Consider the following 18,698-nt stretch of genomic DNA (forward strand, 5'->3'; position numbering starts at 1 on the left):
AGGTTCGACTATTCACGTCCTGACAATCATTAATCTGGACTTCAAACAAATTCTAAAAATCGTCTTAACAATTTATTAAAGTATCCGCGCCAAAGTTACTTTACATTTTCTTCAAACTATGTTGAACAAACAAAAATATAGACTATTCATCAGGCCCATTGTATGAGCTTCAAAAAATCATTAGACATAAACTAAGCCCATCGACATGAGTTTGTTACTTGAAATATTGTCTCAACACAATCAGGAAGTGTCTAAGTTCACGTTTTTTTTGCGTGAGAAGCGTGAAAATTTTTGAACAAATTTTCTTTTGTTATTCTCATTTGTGATATCTGCTAAATAGCCGCAAGCACGCAAAGTTCATTAAGCCTCTTGTTTTCGCTTCAATTTTGATAATTTATTTGTAGTTTTTCCCAGATCAAATTGGATGTTGCTATTGTTTTTGTTTTCTTTTTGTCAATGACTTCAATTACCCATTATTATGTCAAAGTGACAAAATGTTTGTCTTAAACTAAGCTGCAAAAATATGAATTATCAGGCGCAAAAGATAATAGATGCAACAAAAAATGGTAGTGAAATCGCTTGAGGAATACTTTTTAGTATTTTTTGCCAAAATAACTTTTGCCCCCCCCCCCTCGCTTCTGAAAATATTCGAAGTAATCTGTCATTACTTCAAATCCTGACACTTCCTGCAGGTAGAGAAACAGGAGCATAATAAAGTCGAAAGTTAATTAAGCCTAAGGTTAGAACGAAATGCTAATGCATAAATTTAAGAACTTGATGTAGGTCTAGAACTTTACTAAGTTTATTTTAAAACTCTAATAGATTCGTCTTACGTCACTTTTGGTCAATTAAAATTTAATCACTCAAACGGCTTTTTAATTTTGCCTGTGTTCTACCTGGTTTGCGCGATGTTGGCCGACATGGGGTTTACCCGACAACAAATAATGAAAAATTACCCAACAGTTTACATAAAATTTGTTAGTAGAATAATTCTAAAGCTGATTGGCCATTAAAAACAATTTTTCATGTGCAAGCAAATACAGGGCACAGTTTTTATCAACTAGTGTATTGAAAATCTATCCGTCGTTTCACCCCTCCACCCACCCTACGCCATGGGTTGCGGCCACAGAGGACGAGTGGAGCGTCACCCGACCACTCACAAAGAATACTGGTCCATCGAACTTCTCATGTATCAACCAAGGAGGTTTTTGACCAGCTTTGATGAAACTCTCGGATAAATTTTTTTATTTTTTCCTGCCGGCTAAACGCCCTGTCGCCAATTTTCCTATCATCTTTATTTTGACTTGTGATACAAGAATTATTCAATTTGCTGGAATAATAGCTGGTTTTTAAATAATGTCAGTATCCACAGTTTAATGTCAAAATTGAAGCTATGAAATGATTTATGATGCTGGCTAATGTATCTAATGTTATTTGGCTATCTCGCATTTCACCCCTTTTTTAAGCAGCAACAACTTCGATAAGTTTTTCTCTATTTTTTGTGTAGCACTACAATTGAAGCTTAGCATCATCAAAATTTTGTATTCGGCGGGGGATGCTTCAAAAATTAGACAGATATGTATTGATTGACCATAACAATGGAAAAGTTTTAAAAAGTTTTGAAAGCTATCGTACCATAAAGCTAGACACAGAAAACTTTCACCTCGTTGAACTCAGATATTCCTCTAATGCGTGAAAAAAGGCGTGAAATGTTGCAACTATGTGTGATTTAATTTTCCATTTTTCCCACCGAAAAATAAAAGACGATTGAACCGCTTTGTTCTTTTAGTTTGTCTAAGTTTGAGTTTTTATGCAACTCTATGGCGAATTATTAGAACGAAGAACACAAAACAACTCATCTTAAAATCAAAATCAAATGCTCAGCATAGATACGATTGTTACCAAAAAATAGGATGAAATGGAATAGAATGGTCTATTTAAATGCTTAGCAAGCCATTCTGATTTTGGCAGAATGTTTTTATTACTAATATATCTATACGGCGTATCTCCAGCGATGATATTGTTCGAATTTTTCAAAGAAATGGACCAAAATAATTGGAAAAACACCAGATTGACGGAAGTCGTTTTTTACATCTTCAAACGATATAAACTCTCTAGATTATGGAGAGTTTGAGAAATTTAACGAAGAAACAAATGCGTTTTCAGGATCGCATTTTTCAACAAGATAATACACCTATTCATAAAATCAAAAACTGTCAGCAATTTCGTGAAAGAAAAGAAAAGAGGACAGCAAACAGTCTGGACCTGAACTCAATTAAATATGTATGATCAATTTTGGAGCAGCTATTACAAAAACAGACAGGTTAGTTTAGAAGAAAAAGGTCTGCACATATAAAACGAAATTAAAACAGATGTCGTTAGAAATTTTTTAAAAGTTGTATTCTAGTCGTTAAAAAAATAAGGGTGAAATTACGTGTAACAAGAGAATTACTTATTTTGATTTCAAAATGTTTTTAGTTGGCTCCAATTTTCAGATGTACATACTTTTCTGGTATTAACCTGCATGTTATTTTTAGCATAATTTTTAGTTTTAATGACATCATGAAGTGAAAGAAATCTGCTTTTGCCGACGAGCTTAGAAAAATGAACGTTTACTGAATCATTGGTTGCTTTTTTGCCAAATGGTTCATAAAATAGTTATAGTTCCTGCTTCTCAGGCAAAGATGATCCATGTTTCTGGTATCTTTAAGATGGAACATACATGATTTCTTGGTAATTTTGAATCACACATTTGTGAAAGACATAATCTTATGACAATAATAGCAGTCTGATAGGTAATTTCTTACGATGTCGCGGTAGCAATTGATACTCAGATATGACCGTTGTATTGTTACTCAGCAATGTTAACTCGCGGGTCTCTATCCCGGGTCGAGGTTTGTTGATGAATATTCGTAAGAAGTTCGGTGAAATGCGGTGAAAAAAATTAATTTCCACCGCGCATTTCTTACATCTTTTTGAATGCGATGAATGTGAATTATTTTTTTTCACCCCGTTCTCGGTATTCTGACAAAAAAAACACTTACATGCACGGTTTTGAACCTCCCACCTCATGCGTATTTTCAACTTCTTATTCCACTGCACCAACTTTCACGTACTTCTATGATATTTCTTGTGTTAGTAAACGTTGGAAAACTAAAAGAAATGCGGTGAATTTCGCAGTGAATTTTTGAAAGAAATGTCATGAATTGCGGTGAAATATTTTCTTTCACCGCTTTCACCAAAATCACCGCACTTCCTACAAAAATTTACCCATGAAACTCGACCCGGGATGCAACAAATAATGGCTTTGAAATTTGTGTTTTTCCATTTTTGATCATTAAAATTGCTTTACATGAATGATGTAATACAGACTGTTGGTGAGAAGGCGGTTGAAATACTTATCTTTTGAAAATTTTTCTATTAATTGTGTTTCCATTTTTTATTTTCTTAACTTTTTCTAGAGAAATTAAGTTTCGACTTTTGTGAGTTTCTAAAATGGCAAATTTTGACTGGGTTGTATGAATTTTGCTAGTATTTTAAAAAGAACTAATTATGATTCGCTTAATGACAATTGTTTTCAAACACAATTAATATATATATATATATATATATATATATATAAACAGAAAACCATATAGCTACATGGCAAAATCCCTAACCACAATATACCAGAAAAATTCACTAGTCAATGAAAACTTATTGTCAGTTCAAATGACTCAAATCGTTTCCAATGACTCAAAAAAGGCCCAACATAAATACAAATAAAGTCAAGATTCACAAATTTCACATAAACAGTTATAAAGTAAATGGCATCTCAATGAATAAAAACATTAGCTAAAAGTTGCAGTCAATAGAGTAGCCAAAAATGCCGCATTAGAAAGCGATTGATAACTCATATGCTTAAGACTATCTGATCAGAGCACATGAAAAACAACCAATATCAGTCAGCATGAAAAATCAGCTTATATATATATATATATATATATATATATATATATATATACATATATATATATATATATATATATATATATATATATATATATATATATATGTTGTCTAGGGAAAGTGAGATAAATACTGCACAAATAGCTCTACCAAATACTACTTATTATTTTTATTACTCCAAAACAGTTTAAACCTAACAAGTTTTCTCACAAATGGTAGAAAAAGAAGTTATAAGGTAATATCTAAATTGTGGAATCCATTTTGAAAATCTTCTTGTTTATTCTCCGCGTCGTTCACTGTCCTGTGTAGATTATTCCAGTCGTTGATAGTTAATCGGAAATTTCGCCGTTCTAGTTTTTGACAAAAACTGGCACAATTAATTACACTAAGACTTAAAATGTGAATTTTTTTACGAGAACAATTTCTATTTTTTTTTGGCTGCAGCCCCCATAAAACAACGAATCTATTCAGAAAAGATGAAAACTGATTGAATACCAGCTGTTTGAAGGCTTGAATTGCATCAAAAATGTGTTTTAAGATTTTTTACTATTAATTTTCCAATTACGAGATTGAGTTTCTGTACGGTTATGTGTAATGTATCGTTGATAAGTCACCCCTCATTTGATATTCTGACAATTGTACCGAGTGAAATAATGTGAACAATGTAATTAATTACATTGTTCACATTATTTCACTCGGTACTAAATTAATGTCGCCACCGCAATCATACTGAATAAATTCAACTGCCTAATGCTCAGTAGGCCAGTTGATCACATTTTCACTAATGCCCCAGTCTTAATTAAATACATTCAATTGGTCGGACACTTTTGGCTGGTATATCAATTTAACCTGTCACTTTCTTTTCGAGAAACGAGTCGGCTCAGTCTAAATAATCTCAAAGCTGAGACTTTTTGCCATCAATTTTTAAAAGAAAACTATATCTATACAATGGATACATGTCATGAGAGGCTATAAAGCTGTGGCGATTGCCGATTTGGCCGACAGGTGATTTAGCCAACAATAAAAAATGGAAAATTAAGCCCACAACCCCCACCGCGCGCCAATCACCAATTGTTACGGTTGTAAAGACTTGTGATGTTTTGACCAATAAGATTTGCCCACCAATCAGAATTAAGCTGTCGGCTAAATTTCTCATTTTTTTCTTGTCGGCTAAACCGCTCGTCGGCCAATACTCCTGGGCACCTAGAGCTGTCTACTTAAGAATGATTTAGCATGATAGAGTTTCAGGTTTTATTTCGTTACCTGTATTTTTCAACAAGCTATTGTTCTTTCTATGGCATTGCAATAATATATATATATATATAGTCTTTGAAGAAAGATCGTAGCCATGTGAGCGCGTGACGAAATTGAAGTTGTTCACGCGTTTTTTAATCTCCTTTTTAAGTTTGATTTGTGTCCGAAGTTGTTCGAAACAATATTTTCTATAGAAAACAGGCATAATATTCAAGGCTATTTGTCAAACAATGAAAAATTACGGGGTAGAACTTGTTTGTATAAATTATTGGTATTTTGTGGTAAATGACGTATAAATGCAGCAATATGTTTTGACACTGACATTTGACAAATTTACGACTTGAGGATGGAAAATAGACGCCATATCATCTGCAACAGTTCCGGGCAAAAACAAATTCATTAAACATTGATAAGCACAATTCCTGAATTTTAAAAAATCTGCTTTTGAAAAAATACCCCCCCCCCCAGCCAACATAATTACGATGTATCCGGTCGCTGTCGTTACGTTTTTAGTGCAATCGTTTGTGTTCAATCACTTCAGACGAACTAAGTTTCGTATATCTCAGAATAACTGATTTCGCATCAATCTGACTACCAGTAAAAAGGGATGAAAAAATCAGAATAAAATCTAAAGATGTTTTGAAAATATTGTCTTTGCTAAAAATGATTTTTGGCAAGTATATTTAGAGAAAGGGTTCCTTACTGGCTCGTTTTCGTAAAACAATGTTTTAGATTAGCATATGCGAGAGTAATCTGTTGAAATCAAGTACATTGTTACAGTCATCATTATCTAATGTAGCGCATAATTGTATCTGTTAAGGCAGAGTGCAGACAAGCAAAGTATTAGCTCTCACTCCTTGAGCAATGCTGCTAAGTATTTAGCCGCAGCTTATATCTAAGATTGTTATTTGCGTATATTGCTCTGCTACTGGGCTTGAATTGCCAGCCCGTGCATTGCATCCTCATAGAGATGAAAAAAGCTGCTACAAAAATTATGTTTTTCATAGTGATGGCTTACACTTCTTGCCAGTTGGCATAGTATCACTGGTTGGTTCACTATGTCGACATGTGCGATAGCTCTAAATATAATAATTTTTGTTTTGCACGTTAAACTACTACAGATTAGTAAAACTCGAAGATTTTTTTAGAACAATTTTTTTTTGTCCACAATGGTTATCGGCCAACAAGTTTTAGTAAAACGTTTCCTAACTCTAATTTTAACTACGAGTTGCAAAACATGTCAATGTTAGAGCCAAAAATTATGGTAAGATTAGGTCAACAAAAGCAGTTTAAGTACTTCAGGAGTTTCATCAAAAACATTTGATAGCATTCAGTCTTACAAAAATCAACAGTCATTGGCAAAGGACAAACTAATTAACGGATTGTAAACTCAAAATGGTTGTTTAGTATAACTTTCAATGACAATTTCTATCACCATTTCTATCTGTACAGTAGACGGTTAAAAGTTTTTCAAACAATGAAATATCAATTTTTCGATTGTCTGAACAATTTTTTTTGATTTTTTTTTCAAATTGAAGAGTGCAAATTTCGTTTGGCTACGTTGAAAAAATCACAGCAAAAGGATAATATTTTAAGGTGAACTTAGTTTATTTAAGACCGTCATTTTTTTCAAGCAGCTTTTCAAAACTTTGGAGGTCGACACTCCAATCTCTCCTTTGATATATAATATCACCAAAATCACTTGCCTTCAGTTACAACCTTAAAACTTCCAGCGTAACATTTAATTTGAATTTTGTTTCTATCCCCTCAGCGTTTTGTTTACTCTCCTTGCCTTGTCTTCGAGAACATTCAAAAGATATTGAAAACTCCCGAAACGGATCTTGACTGACAATGGCACAGCTGCTTGAGATACAAAAAATAATTGAAAACTATTCAATGCACGTAAATGTTTTTAAAAAATGAGAACCAAAAACTTTGACACTTGTTTGAGAATTTATGTGAAAACTTACTGGCCTCGGAATGTTATTTTTCATTATGTCCGGCTCAAAAATTCAGAAATACACAAAGTTTAGGCTTCCAGGCATTTTGAACACTTAGCGTGTTTAATTTTATTGAGTGGGATGGAATGCCTTGTAATTCTGCTTGAACAAATTTTACCGCATTGGGCCTAATGAAAATCTTTGTTCAACATTTCGATCAGTTTAGTACTTGAAAATGAGAGCGAAATCATTTGAGCTCAATAAACTCATAGCTTTTATTGTTTTTGCATGACAAAAAGAGAAATGGTTTTCAAACTTTTCCTATTTGCTTTGATAAACTTTTTCCGCTCTACTAATTAATTTGTACGAAAAAAGCCAAGAAAGAATACATCAAAAAAGAGATTACATGATGCTTGCGACTTGTTTCAAGATATAGCTTCAATAATGATAAGCACATTACCTTAAAGATTCTTCTATTTTTAAAATTTCGATACCAGATCTTAAACTTTGTTTTCTTTCGTCAAAAGTGAAGGAAACGACGATTGAAAGCTCACAAAAATTTTTTGTACGGGTTTTGTTTCAGAAAGTTTATATAAACGGGTTCTCATTTTCTACCTCATGATTTTAATTTTTACATTCAATTTCTTTTTATTTTGCCACTTTTTAAATAGTTTGTATCAATAGAAGATTTCTCTGCAGAGCTTTCAGCAGATAAACTAGTGTTTGCTATGAAGCAAAAACAAATGCTTTTTTGAATTGATAAATATTTTTCTTCTAGAAGATGTGCATAAAAATAAATTTGTAATGGTGAAAAAAATTTTCTGCCCGTCTAAAAGATTCTTTGGAACAAGCAACTATCCTTTAGCCCAAATAAGTGTTACCGACAAAACGAAAACCCATAGTATTGAAATGGAAATGAGATGAAAGACTGGCGCTTGGCGCTACTTGTGAGTACGAAAAATTCCCAACATATGTTTGAATCAGGCGATGTGGGTTCATACTTGGATTTGTTTGAGGTCATGAGCCCACCAGCCAATTTGAACTAATCAAAGTCTGACAATAGTTCAATTTCGGCTGGAAGGGTTAACGCAAATTTGAACGCACGAAAGTCTGGAAATGGGGATTTTTGAACGCACGAAAGTCTGGAAATGGGGATTTTTGAACGCACGAAAAATTTTGAACGCACGAAAGTCTGGAAAAAGAAACTTTCCGTCTGGGACCTCAACCTGGGTTTGGCTTTAAGCTCTAATGATGAGCTACTTGAAACGAGCACCTCAATATAGGCTAATTAATGACTATGTTGGATATCGCCTACAATTTGGGATTGAGATTAAAAATGTATTCCGAATTAGCTAAAAAACAACAGCAAAATTCCCCGACAGCGCATTAGTTTGTTCCTCATAAGAACAGCCCCAATCTGGATCTTTCAAAATTTTTGTTCAATTTATTACAACTTTTTCTTCGCAGGATATCTTTTTTCTTGCAGATATTCAATTAGTACAAAAATTCAGCAGTTTTGCGCATCATCAACCTTCGATGTTCATAAACGTGAAGCTTTCATTGACTGATTGAACAAAAACTTGTTAAAAACAAAAATTTGGACACAATAAGGAACCCCGTTTAAATTGGTGAATTGGAACCCCGAAAAATCAATGAACAAAAAAATGAGGCATAAAAAATTAAAGTCTAATTTAATGATTCCCACAAGCTTTTTTGCAGATGAACAATTTAACAAAAATCAAGTCTTTAACAAAAATGGGAGCCTTTAACAAAAATCAGGCTCCCATCATAATGATATACAAGGAAAAAATAAATAGGGCCACGAATTTAGATAGAGATGCCACTTTGTATAAGATCTTTGGGTTAATTTTAATTTTGAAAATATCGGTTTATTGTTTTGACCCCACTTAGTGGGAAGAGGAACTACATACTCAACTGCTTTTTTTTGTTCAGTCAATTTTCGTCGATTTTTGTCCAGTCAAAATTTTCAAAATTCAGCAACTTTTCCCATTTTCTCTTAAAAATGACATCAAATATGCCTAGTTGGTCCACTTTGTCAATTTTGAACGGTGGTGCAGACGTAAAAACTGCCAAACCAATATTCCTTTACTCAAACAGGGTTTAATTGTGCCTCCAGTTCCTGAGAAAAATTTTTGGAATAACATTTTCTTTCAGAAACCGATATTTATGAAGAAATGCATGATTAAACTCTGATATATTAAGATTTTCGTTTGTAGAATGATTCAATTCGGATATATTAAGATTTTCGTTTAGCAAAAACCGATTACAAAAGATTTTAGAACGATTGTGTTTTTTAACAGCCGAGCAGAGAGAGCAAGAAAATTCTTCTCCCATCGTTGAGTTTTCAGAATGGATGAAACAGGATTGTTTTTTGGATATCGTTTTCGAAAAATTTCTCTGCATATTTTTCAGATCAACAACTAGAAAGCCTTTTTTCATTTAATGGAGCATTTAATAAGAAGTCTCGTTACATTTCAATAAGGTCTAATGCAACAATATTGTACTTTTTAATGATTTGTAAATGATCTTCGAAAATTTGATGTTTTTATTGTAGTTTATGATTGAGTCTATTTGATCAAATTTTTAGTTGATTGTCCAGGGAGCCATCAAAAAATCTAAAATTTTCTTTGATAACAAAATGATTTTTTGATAATATAACTCGATAAGTATCCAAAATTCAACATTTAATTTTGATAAGAAGAATTTTTTGTCCAATTAACTAATTAGGTAAGATTTAGTAGATTTTTGTTTTGACGGAGAAGCAGCAGGGGTAGAATTAGTTTTGATATGGTTGCGGAATAGTACAGTTCAAAGACTATTCGGATTTTATGGGGCGCTGTATATGTCTATTTTTTAAAATACTTTTGATTTTTTTGCTTTTTTTAATGCTCGCTAGAGAACAGAATGATTTCAAATCAAACTTCAATTATTGACAGCCCATGTTTACAAACGAAAAAGAATCAAGGGAGCATATATAACAATTTAAGCGAAAAGCATATGGTTTTGTTGGGTTTAACACGATTTGCATAAAAAAAAGTTCGAGAAGTTTTGATTTCTGCCTGCATTGAGTGTTGATGTGCAGTCTATTGACATAGTCTCACCATAGACATGTGCAATTGCCTTTCCAAAAATGAAAAGTTAAACTATTCATAATTCTTCAGTTGAAAACTAACGGTCGTTTTGTCTTACGGTTCTAAAAGATTGGTTTAAATAAATGTCTTTTTTGAGATTTACCAATTTCAAATTTATTTTTGCAATCTTTAGGTGAGGTATCATTCGAGAAAGATGTCAATTTTTTTTGAAGTGAATTATGATGTAATCTTAATATTAATTGTTGTTTTTTTATATAATTGTTTTTTGGCGTTGATACTACGAGTTTCCATAAATTCTCCATTTGTTTTTTTGATACTTTCCAATTTTTTTTTCTCTTTTTATATCTGGTCCTATTGTCATTTTAAGGGCAAATTAAGGACAAATCGCATATCACATTAATGGCGTTGCAATAAAGTGCAATTGATCATGTTCGATAATTTTGCTGAAAAGATTTTGCTCCTGTAGGCTTCGACACCGTTTGCTCGCAAAATTGAAGTAATTTTTCGATTTTTACATTTGTTTATTCTTTTTTTTAGTCGTTTAACGTTCAGGGAAATGGTTTTTCATGACGGTATAAATGACACTATTGAATGATTCCAGTTGATAGTTAATTGCCTTTATGACTTTGAATTTATTTATTTTGAAAAAGTTTGTCTTCAGTCGACTTCTTAATTGTTCTGAGTAAAGACAGTTCCGATATCATTTCAGGTAAAATGCAAGTCATTTAATTTAGTTAGTGTACTTTTAATCTCATATTTTGACCTTTTAATTAAATTTTTTTTTAGAAAAAATGGATAGAATTGAGTTTTGGTCGTAAGTAATGCTTGTTGTTTTTATTTAATTTTGTTGTTCGTCCTGCCTCTTACTCTCCATGATTGCAGTTTTTATCGGCTCTCTAATGAGCTATTTTTTAAATTCGTATAATTGCTAGAGCTTAAAGCCTGAATTTTTAAATCGATGAACGATTATTTTCGATCAATAAGTAATTTTCGAAAATGTGGTCTCTTCCTCTTTTGGTGAACTTTTAAGTCAAAAAACGTGGTTGAGCGGGGTCGGAACATTATGCGTGGACGCACATTACCGGGCCTCCTTGTTGGATTATGTGATCAGATTCCTAGTTATATAAATCTGCACAACCGAATTTTTGCTCGCTCTCTACAGTAACTGATTTAACAACAAATTAACATTTTATAATAGTCATTTAGACGAAGTTCTTCCAGACCGACAATTTTTGTATTCCTAGAAGATAAACTTTTTTCTTGTGTTAGCTTACAAGATTAACATTTATTAAAAGATTCCTGTAAGATCTCACAAAGACTGCTGGTCTCGACTGGGGAAGGCAACAAAACATGGAAGTGTACTCCGAGGTACAAGCTCTGTTTTCTTAGTGAGATGACTATAAATGATAAATCTTTTTAAAACATCGCCAGCCAACTTCATTTATCCTTGACGCCTGTAATTTAGGTACAAAATTGTCTGGATCGATTGGCTATATCCGGCGTAACATTCACCATCTGTCTTAAAATCCGCGAAATATGGCGACGGCAGATCTAACTATTTTAAGCAGCGAGTTTCTAAGCAAAAATTGAACAAACAGACCAAACAATCACAACAAGTGTCAGAATTTAAGATGCAAAACATCTTCAGAAACTTCAGGCCTTGAAAATCTCTAGTCATAAGCGATTGTCCACGAAAACTTTGTATACGAGGAAAAATAGGAAATAGGAAAAAATAAAAACTCGCTGCTATAATTGTTCGCTGTCTCATCGTGAGTGTAGATTTTTATTAAATTACAATCAATTGGTGCTGTTGGGAAAACATTTTTTTTCAAATATTCGTTATTTAATGATTTTTCTTACTTCAAAAATTAATTTTGAAACAGTCTTCAACCTAAAAGCGGTAAAAAAAGGATGTCAGAAGTTTAAAAAAATTACTTGATGGCTTCAGATCAATTAAACAGATATTTTTCACGTTTCATTTAGAATGCCAAACTGAAAAAAGTGTGATATTTAAACAAACACTTTCATAACAGCTATTGAGTAAAAGGGTTAAGAGGATAGATTTACCCGAACCAAATTGCAACTTCCTTTTACCCCGTGAACTATTTCTGTTTAATGTGCCTTTTATGCAAAATGGAGCCATTTTTCATATTTATTGACATATGACACAAATATGACATGAATTGTTCATGAAAACGAAGATTTAACTCAGCTAAGTATCAATATAAGTGCTCTATAATAGGTATAAATGAAATAAGCTCAGTTAGAAAGTTCTGTTGAAGGTAGCTGCAGTTCATACTTATAAAGTTAAAAAAAAACTTTATTTCTTGTCCAGAGTCCGTTCTTTTAAATTGAGTTTCTCAATTTGTTTTTACACATGAATTTTCAACACATTGTAAACCAAAAATAACTCTGGATTACGGAATTGTTCTGTCTTGAAAAAGAATTACAAAGATCGAGTCATTAAAAATTGAAATTAATTTTCAAAGTCGCGCGTTTCTCACAAAAACTAATTTGAGTTTTTTTGAACTCATCCAACTCGATTACAAGGATGCTTTCAAAAGAGAATTTCAAATAATTGCTGGCGTGCAAAATTGTTTAAGGGAAAAAATGAAACAAAAATTCTTGAAAGTGACGCCGTAATCAGTAGCAATTTCAATAAGCAGCAATTTCTTTTATTTTCTATATTTCGCTTATATTACGTGGAACTATAGAACAAAACTCGCTCATCTTTTCTCATCTCAGATTAAGATGCCAGACCCATGCAGCAACCTACGATCATATCATTTGGTTTGTACACAAGAGTGCATCGTGTGATTAAAACTATAGGGTCTAGAAATGGATAGGTTTGTTCAATGATAGAACATAGGTCTGATCAGAGAGCAAGGTCTTCACATTTTATAACCATAACTCACACGAAAGTCTGATGAAAGTCTGACCAAATTCTGAGCATAGTCTATGGTTCGTCGCACAACACTTTGAACAAGGGTTGCGTGAACGTCTGATCAGAGACTACAATTTGTACATAGTCTGATCATATGATGATTTACAGCTGAGCTGATAACAAATCAATATTTGAGCTTTTTAATTTTTCTTATGTTTTTATTACCATTGTTTATGGTCACTCAAAAACAAGACAAAAAGTTGATATTTCCGAAAAAAATTGTTGATAATGTTGTTAATTAATTGTTTACCTAACTTGAACAGGATGTACTAACTTCTTGAAGTGTAAATAACTGTTCTATACGTTTAAATAAAACTGCATATTTTATACGAGTTTTAAAAAATTGCAAAAAATTATACGAGTATACAAGAATGGAAAATTTGTTAGGCAATGGTCGGATCAGAGGGCAAATTCTGGAGGATAGATTTATCAGAGGGCAAGTGGGTTGCATTAAAATTGCACAAAGTGTTCACATCATACAAAAGTTTCGCCGAAATTGGCTCACACTAAATTCTGATAGGAGGCATCCTTGGTTAGTACAAGAGACGGCTACATTAGCAAAAAAAATCGCACTGTTTCTTGAGTCACACAAAACTCTGAGTCAGAGGTCACGTTTGTCTGGCTTGATTAGTGAACAAAGTCTGAAAAAAGGTTGACCGAAGATCGTTTGAATTAAATTACCAAGAGGAAAAGTTGTTTGGAAACTAGCAGGATAAACATGGCTTCAGATTGCATTGTAAATTTTTGTTTTTGAATCATTATTAATGTGGATAACTTTTTAGCAGATTCAATGTTTAGTCAAATAAATTGATAAAATAATTGGATACCAACAACAAGTTTCTGCTAAAAAGAGCAAAACCAATTGACGAAAAATATAAAAAAATTTCATTAAAAATCCAAAATAATAAGTTAAAATTCCTACATTCGCTACAATCATTATTCAATAACACGTATTTTGTTAGAACGATTGATCGATAGATCAATAAACCAAAACAGTCAATTACTAACTATTATAGTTAGATATTCTGCACTATTCAACAAAAAAAAAATTAGAGAAGCTTAAGGAATAGGTAACCTTCATATTCAAAATCCGATGCAGCAATTTTTTGCAATTGTAAATCCTGATCAACGCAGTTTTTTTAAGAATGACTATCTATATTTACATTTCAACACAAATTTTTTTCCTAATTATTGCTAGTGTATGTGTATGTGAAATATAACCGATACCTTTAATAGATTCCAAAAAAGTTATTGAACAGTCATATTTATTTTTTGCTGCCTAATATAGTAGAATGCGCAAAATTAATTGTGATCGATAGTTCAAATATTCTATAATTGAATCAGAATTTAAATTGCTGATCAAAAGTAAAATTCGTACTACAAGTCCTGTACACTTGTAAATGAAATTTATTTTCTTACCCGTACTTAAGGTTCAGTGTCAATTAATACTGATTTAGAACATTTTCAGAGAAATTTCATGGTTTAGTAATGAATCAGAGGATTTCAGAACCAACTGTGCAGTGATTTCTGAATTTATGTAAGTCAGAGCGAAATTCAGAGAAAATATTCTGTATTCCTCTGAATCAGAAGATAATTCAGAATGAATCACTGAATTAACTCTGAATCAGACAATTTCAGCGCAAAATGTGTCCTGAATTAGACTCTGAATCAGTACTGAATTCGACTTACAGTTAGGCACGGGTACAGCGTTTCAAATCCTGTTGTTGCTGATACAATGTATTAACTGAAGAAATATTCAGGATTCCTTCAATTTTTTGAGATTCAATTACAGTAGCGAAAAAACAAACATATAAAATCAAAATGTCGAACAAAATGATAAATCGGGAATCAAAATGTGAGAAAGCAAAGGGTACATAAAGAGTTTTTCAGTAATGCAAGAAGCATATTGAAACTTTAGCATTCATTTCGACTCGCCAGAAGCTAAAAAACTGATTAAAGCTTCTAAAAACAAAAAAAAATTGTTAGGTCACAAAAATATTTTTTATTGACGAGAAAATATTTTCAATATCGTTTGTTTAATAATTTCATGTTTTTTCCCTGAATTTGTGATACAAAAATGAACAGCTTGTGGATATCAACAAAGTCTCAACAGGACTGCAATAGATCTTAATTCCAATTAGTAAACAACAGTTCCTCCTGAAGTAGAGAAAAGCCAAAACATCTGATTCCATGTATAAGAGTATGCTTAGAGTTGACGTGACCTATACTTATGGAGTTATGCCCAATGGTTTTCGCGGATTAAAAACCTCAAATTTTTATATTTTTTAAATAGGTATACATGTTGTTCAGTAACTCATTGTCATCTTCACATTTTCTGTTCAACTCAAACGCCCTATCATTCTTCAGCTTCAAATAGGGATGTTCTAGTAAAAAAAAAAAAACAATTCTTGGGGCTTTAATAATTCGTCTTCGATGCGGTTCATGAGAATTTAATGATTTTAAGGACGATTTGAGCCCCCCCCCCCCACTAACTCATTTGGTGAGACATCAAAGAACCAAATTTAGCTTCATCTAAATAAAAATTGGTTGGTAAAAAATAGTTATATAACTTACGGCCATCTTCAAGCGGAGGCGTTTCAGCAGTCGGCTCAGTTTTATAAGTGACTTCTTTTGCCATACTTCTTTCAGTACTCATGTTGCAAATATAATCCAATTATTGAGAGTAAACCACAATTAGGAATCGACTTGAATATAGTCAAATGGAACAAACACTAAAAGTATGACGTAAAAGTTGTTCAGAAATTATGCAATAAACAAAACTTAACTGATTATTATGTAATCTAAATCAGAAATAAATTATCACAGTCGATAAAATTTCCATTAGGGCGACAACAAGTTGGTAGCAATTAGCAAGCCAAAAAAATTGAATAAATAAATTTACAATTCTGTGATAAATAAATGAACTCCACCGAACAATATGGAAGAACGAACTAAGTTAAATAAAAGATTTAAATAAAAGATGTTAAATTTAAAACAAATATGTTAAAATTCGTGACGTTCTTTTTATAATGGATGTAAATAGGGTAAATAAGGTACACGTATGATTAATTAATACTTGATCTCTTTAAATTCTAAACTTTTTAAAAGCTTTCGTTTTGAAGTTTAGGTCATTGTTTAGTAATCCCCACATTCAGTTTTGAATTAAAAAGGCGAAAAATGTCAGATAAAATCGGCTTAGCTTGAAATTACTCGATAAATTATCCAATTCTTTCACGCCGAAAAATGGCTGTTTTGTGAATTCATTTGAGGGAAAAAGAGAAGCATTTATTCCTGGATAACGTCTTTTTGTTTCTTATTGGTGCATAATAAATTCTAACAAGACCGCAGCGTCCTAGTTCTTTAAGAAATAATATGAAAATTTCCCTCAAATTTGCCTGCAACATTTTTTTCAAAATATCTTTTAAGAAAGCTTTCGCCTTATTTTCTGAACCACTTTAATTTACATATATTGTTATTCCAGTACTTTTTCGTTTTTTTCCTGCAAATTAAAACTAAAAGAAAGGGGGGGTGAGGGGGCAGGGGAGCGAGTATTATTTGACGCATGTATGCATCAATATACAGAATGGACAGGGGAGAAAATGTAAAGGTTTAAGGGGAGGTAGAGGGGGGGGGGGGTGCTAAGGAATTTGAAGCACGGCTATGGAAAAGCCTCAAGTTGTGTTTCCTAAAGAAACAAGCTAAGCAATTAAAGGAAATAAGGAGTACATCCTGATTAAAAGCTGAAGATGCGGATAATGGGTATTGTTATGATACTACTTCTGTTGCTTCAGTTGTTATCATGAAACCCCTAAGTCTTTCCCAATCAATTGTTTTGTCACGGAATAAGGAAATAAATCAATAAATGCTCTGTAATCTTATGTACATCGATAGTAATTTGAATGGTTGCACCAAATGAGGGCACATCAAAAGTCAGCCGAGTTCGTTCGAAAATATTTCATCAAGATTTTTTAAAATTCAAAATCGATGAGCAGTCAAAAACGCACAATTAAAACTGCTATATTAATTTTCTTATAAACCGCACCATGTTTTTATGGCATAATTATGAAAAGAAAAAAATATTTTTTTTACTTAGATTTTAATAATCTTTAAAGACAATAACCTGGAGTGACTGCTTTTCTTTAGAGAAATTTTTTTTCCAATAAATATTTCAGATAAATCTATGGAATTGATATTAGTGATAACAAATATAACTGGGCCGATCAATAAGACGACAACTAAAACTGATTACACTAAATTTTGTTTTAACTGGACGATATTTGCGTGCATTCTCAATCTTAATCACCGCTAAACAACGCTGATTTGACTATTTTATCAATAATTGAGTCACAAGCACCCCTAATGACCATCTAAAGAAAATTAAGTAAAAAAATTATGCAGACATTTGCGGACCGCTGTCCATGGCCCTATTGCTCACTCGCTATGCAATGTGATCCTCAAAACCACGGGTGGCTATCGCGGCGATGCATCGACGCGCTTAAAGCGCGCTTACTGGCCCAAAAACTAAGACTAAATTATCATCAAATATTGAGATTTTGCGTGCATTACTATCATTTGCCGTCTATTTCACGCATAATTTATTGTGTCGTAAATTTGAAACGTCGTCTCGACGAACAGACCTTGGTTGCTGAACGCGATTTTGGCGCATCGCGGTTTTTTCGCGACAACCATTCCCTAAGCTCCGGATTATCTCTCGGCGCCATTGAGATGCATGTGTGTGGCAAGTGGTCCGCAATTTTCCCGATAATTTTTAAATTTTTTGTTGCTCATTTTCGTCAACTTGGATGACAATGCAATATGCGCAAAAAAGTCAAAATATGGATGCTTTTCCTCCTCAAAGTTATAACAAGCCAATTCGGGTAACTTAGGGAGTCAAAAACGTCCCAGGGTCATTGCGCCAATGTGAGAGGACTTAAACGTTACGTAATTAGTTCTCAATCAAAACTATTTGTAACCATTTTTTGTAAAACTGAAAGCAAAATGTTGACGTCTGAATCATGTATAAACATCCTCTTGATCTGTTGCGTTTAAAAAGATCATTTTCTCGAAGATTTGCAACCATCTAAAGTTCATTTTTGGACAAGGTCGAGTTGCGCAAAATCCAATCTCACTGACATCTGCCAATAACGAGATCTTCTTCTTATTCGTAGTGGGTTTGAAAATCAAGATTTCAGTTTTCTGATCTTAATTTGTCCCGCACTAAATCACCTCTAAAGATCTTCAAACATTTCGATGATTTCGTTTCCTCGATGTGATATATACACTTCCAATATCTTATGGAAAACTCTATTAGGATTCGTTTGGTATCATAAACTGCCAAGGCAACGAAATAATTGCGAAACGATACAAAAACAACAAGAAAAAAATCAGCGGAGGAGATTTCATTAACGAATGAGAAAAAATGTTTTAGAGCCTACGTTTCGTTGGCTAGAACCTGCTCTGTATTTATTATAGAACGGTTGTATAATTGTTTACTTCAGT

General features: G+C 32.7%; 1 protein-coding gene across 1 annotated transcript in view; it reads right to left on the bottom strand.

Moving 5' to 3' along the window:
* The window catches only part of LOC142351641 (uncharacterized), a 101,168-nt gene extending 84,462 nt beyond the window's left edge, over positions 1-16,706 (bottom strand). Inside the window, exon 1 of the mRNA XM_075403780.1 lies at positions 15,774-16,706. Within this exon, the coding sequence (XP_075259895.1) occupies positions 15,774-15,855 (82 nt within the window). The 5' untranslated portion in view covers positions 15,856-16,706. The remainder of the gene's footprint in view (positions 1-15,773) is intronic.
* Between the last annotated feature and the right edge of the window lie 1,992 nt (positions 16,707-18,698).

Source organism: Convolutriloba macropyga, chromosome 13 (assembly GCF_964194025.1).
Source record: "Convolutriloba macropyga chromosome 13, txConMacr16.3, whole genome shotgun sequence".
Classification (NCBI taxonomy): Eukaryota; Metazoa; Xenacoelomorpha; order Acoela; family Convolutidae; genus Convolutriloba; species Convolutriloba macropyga.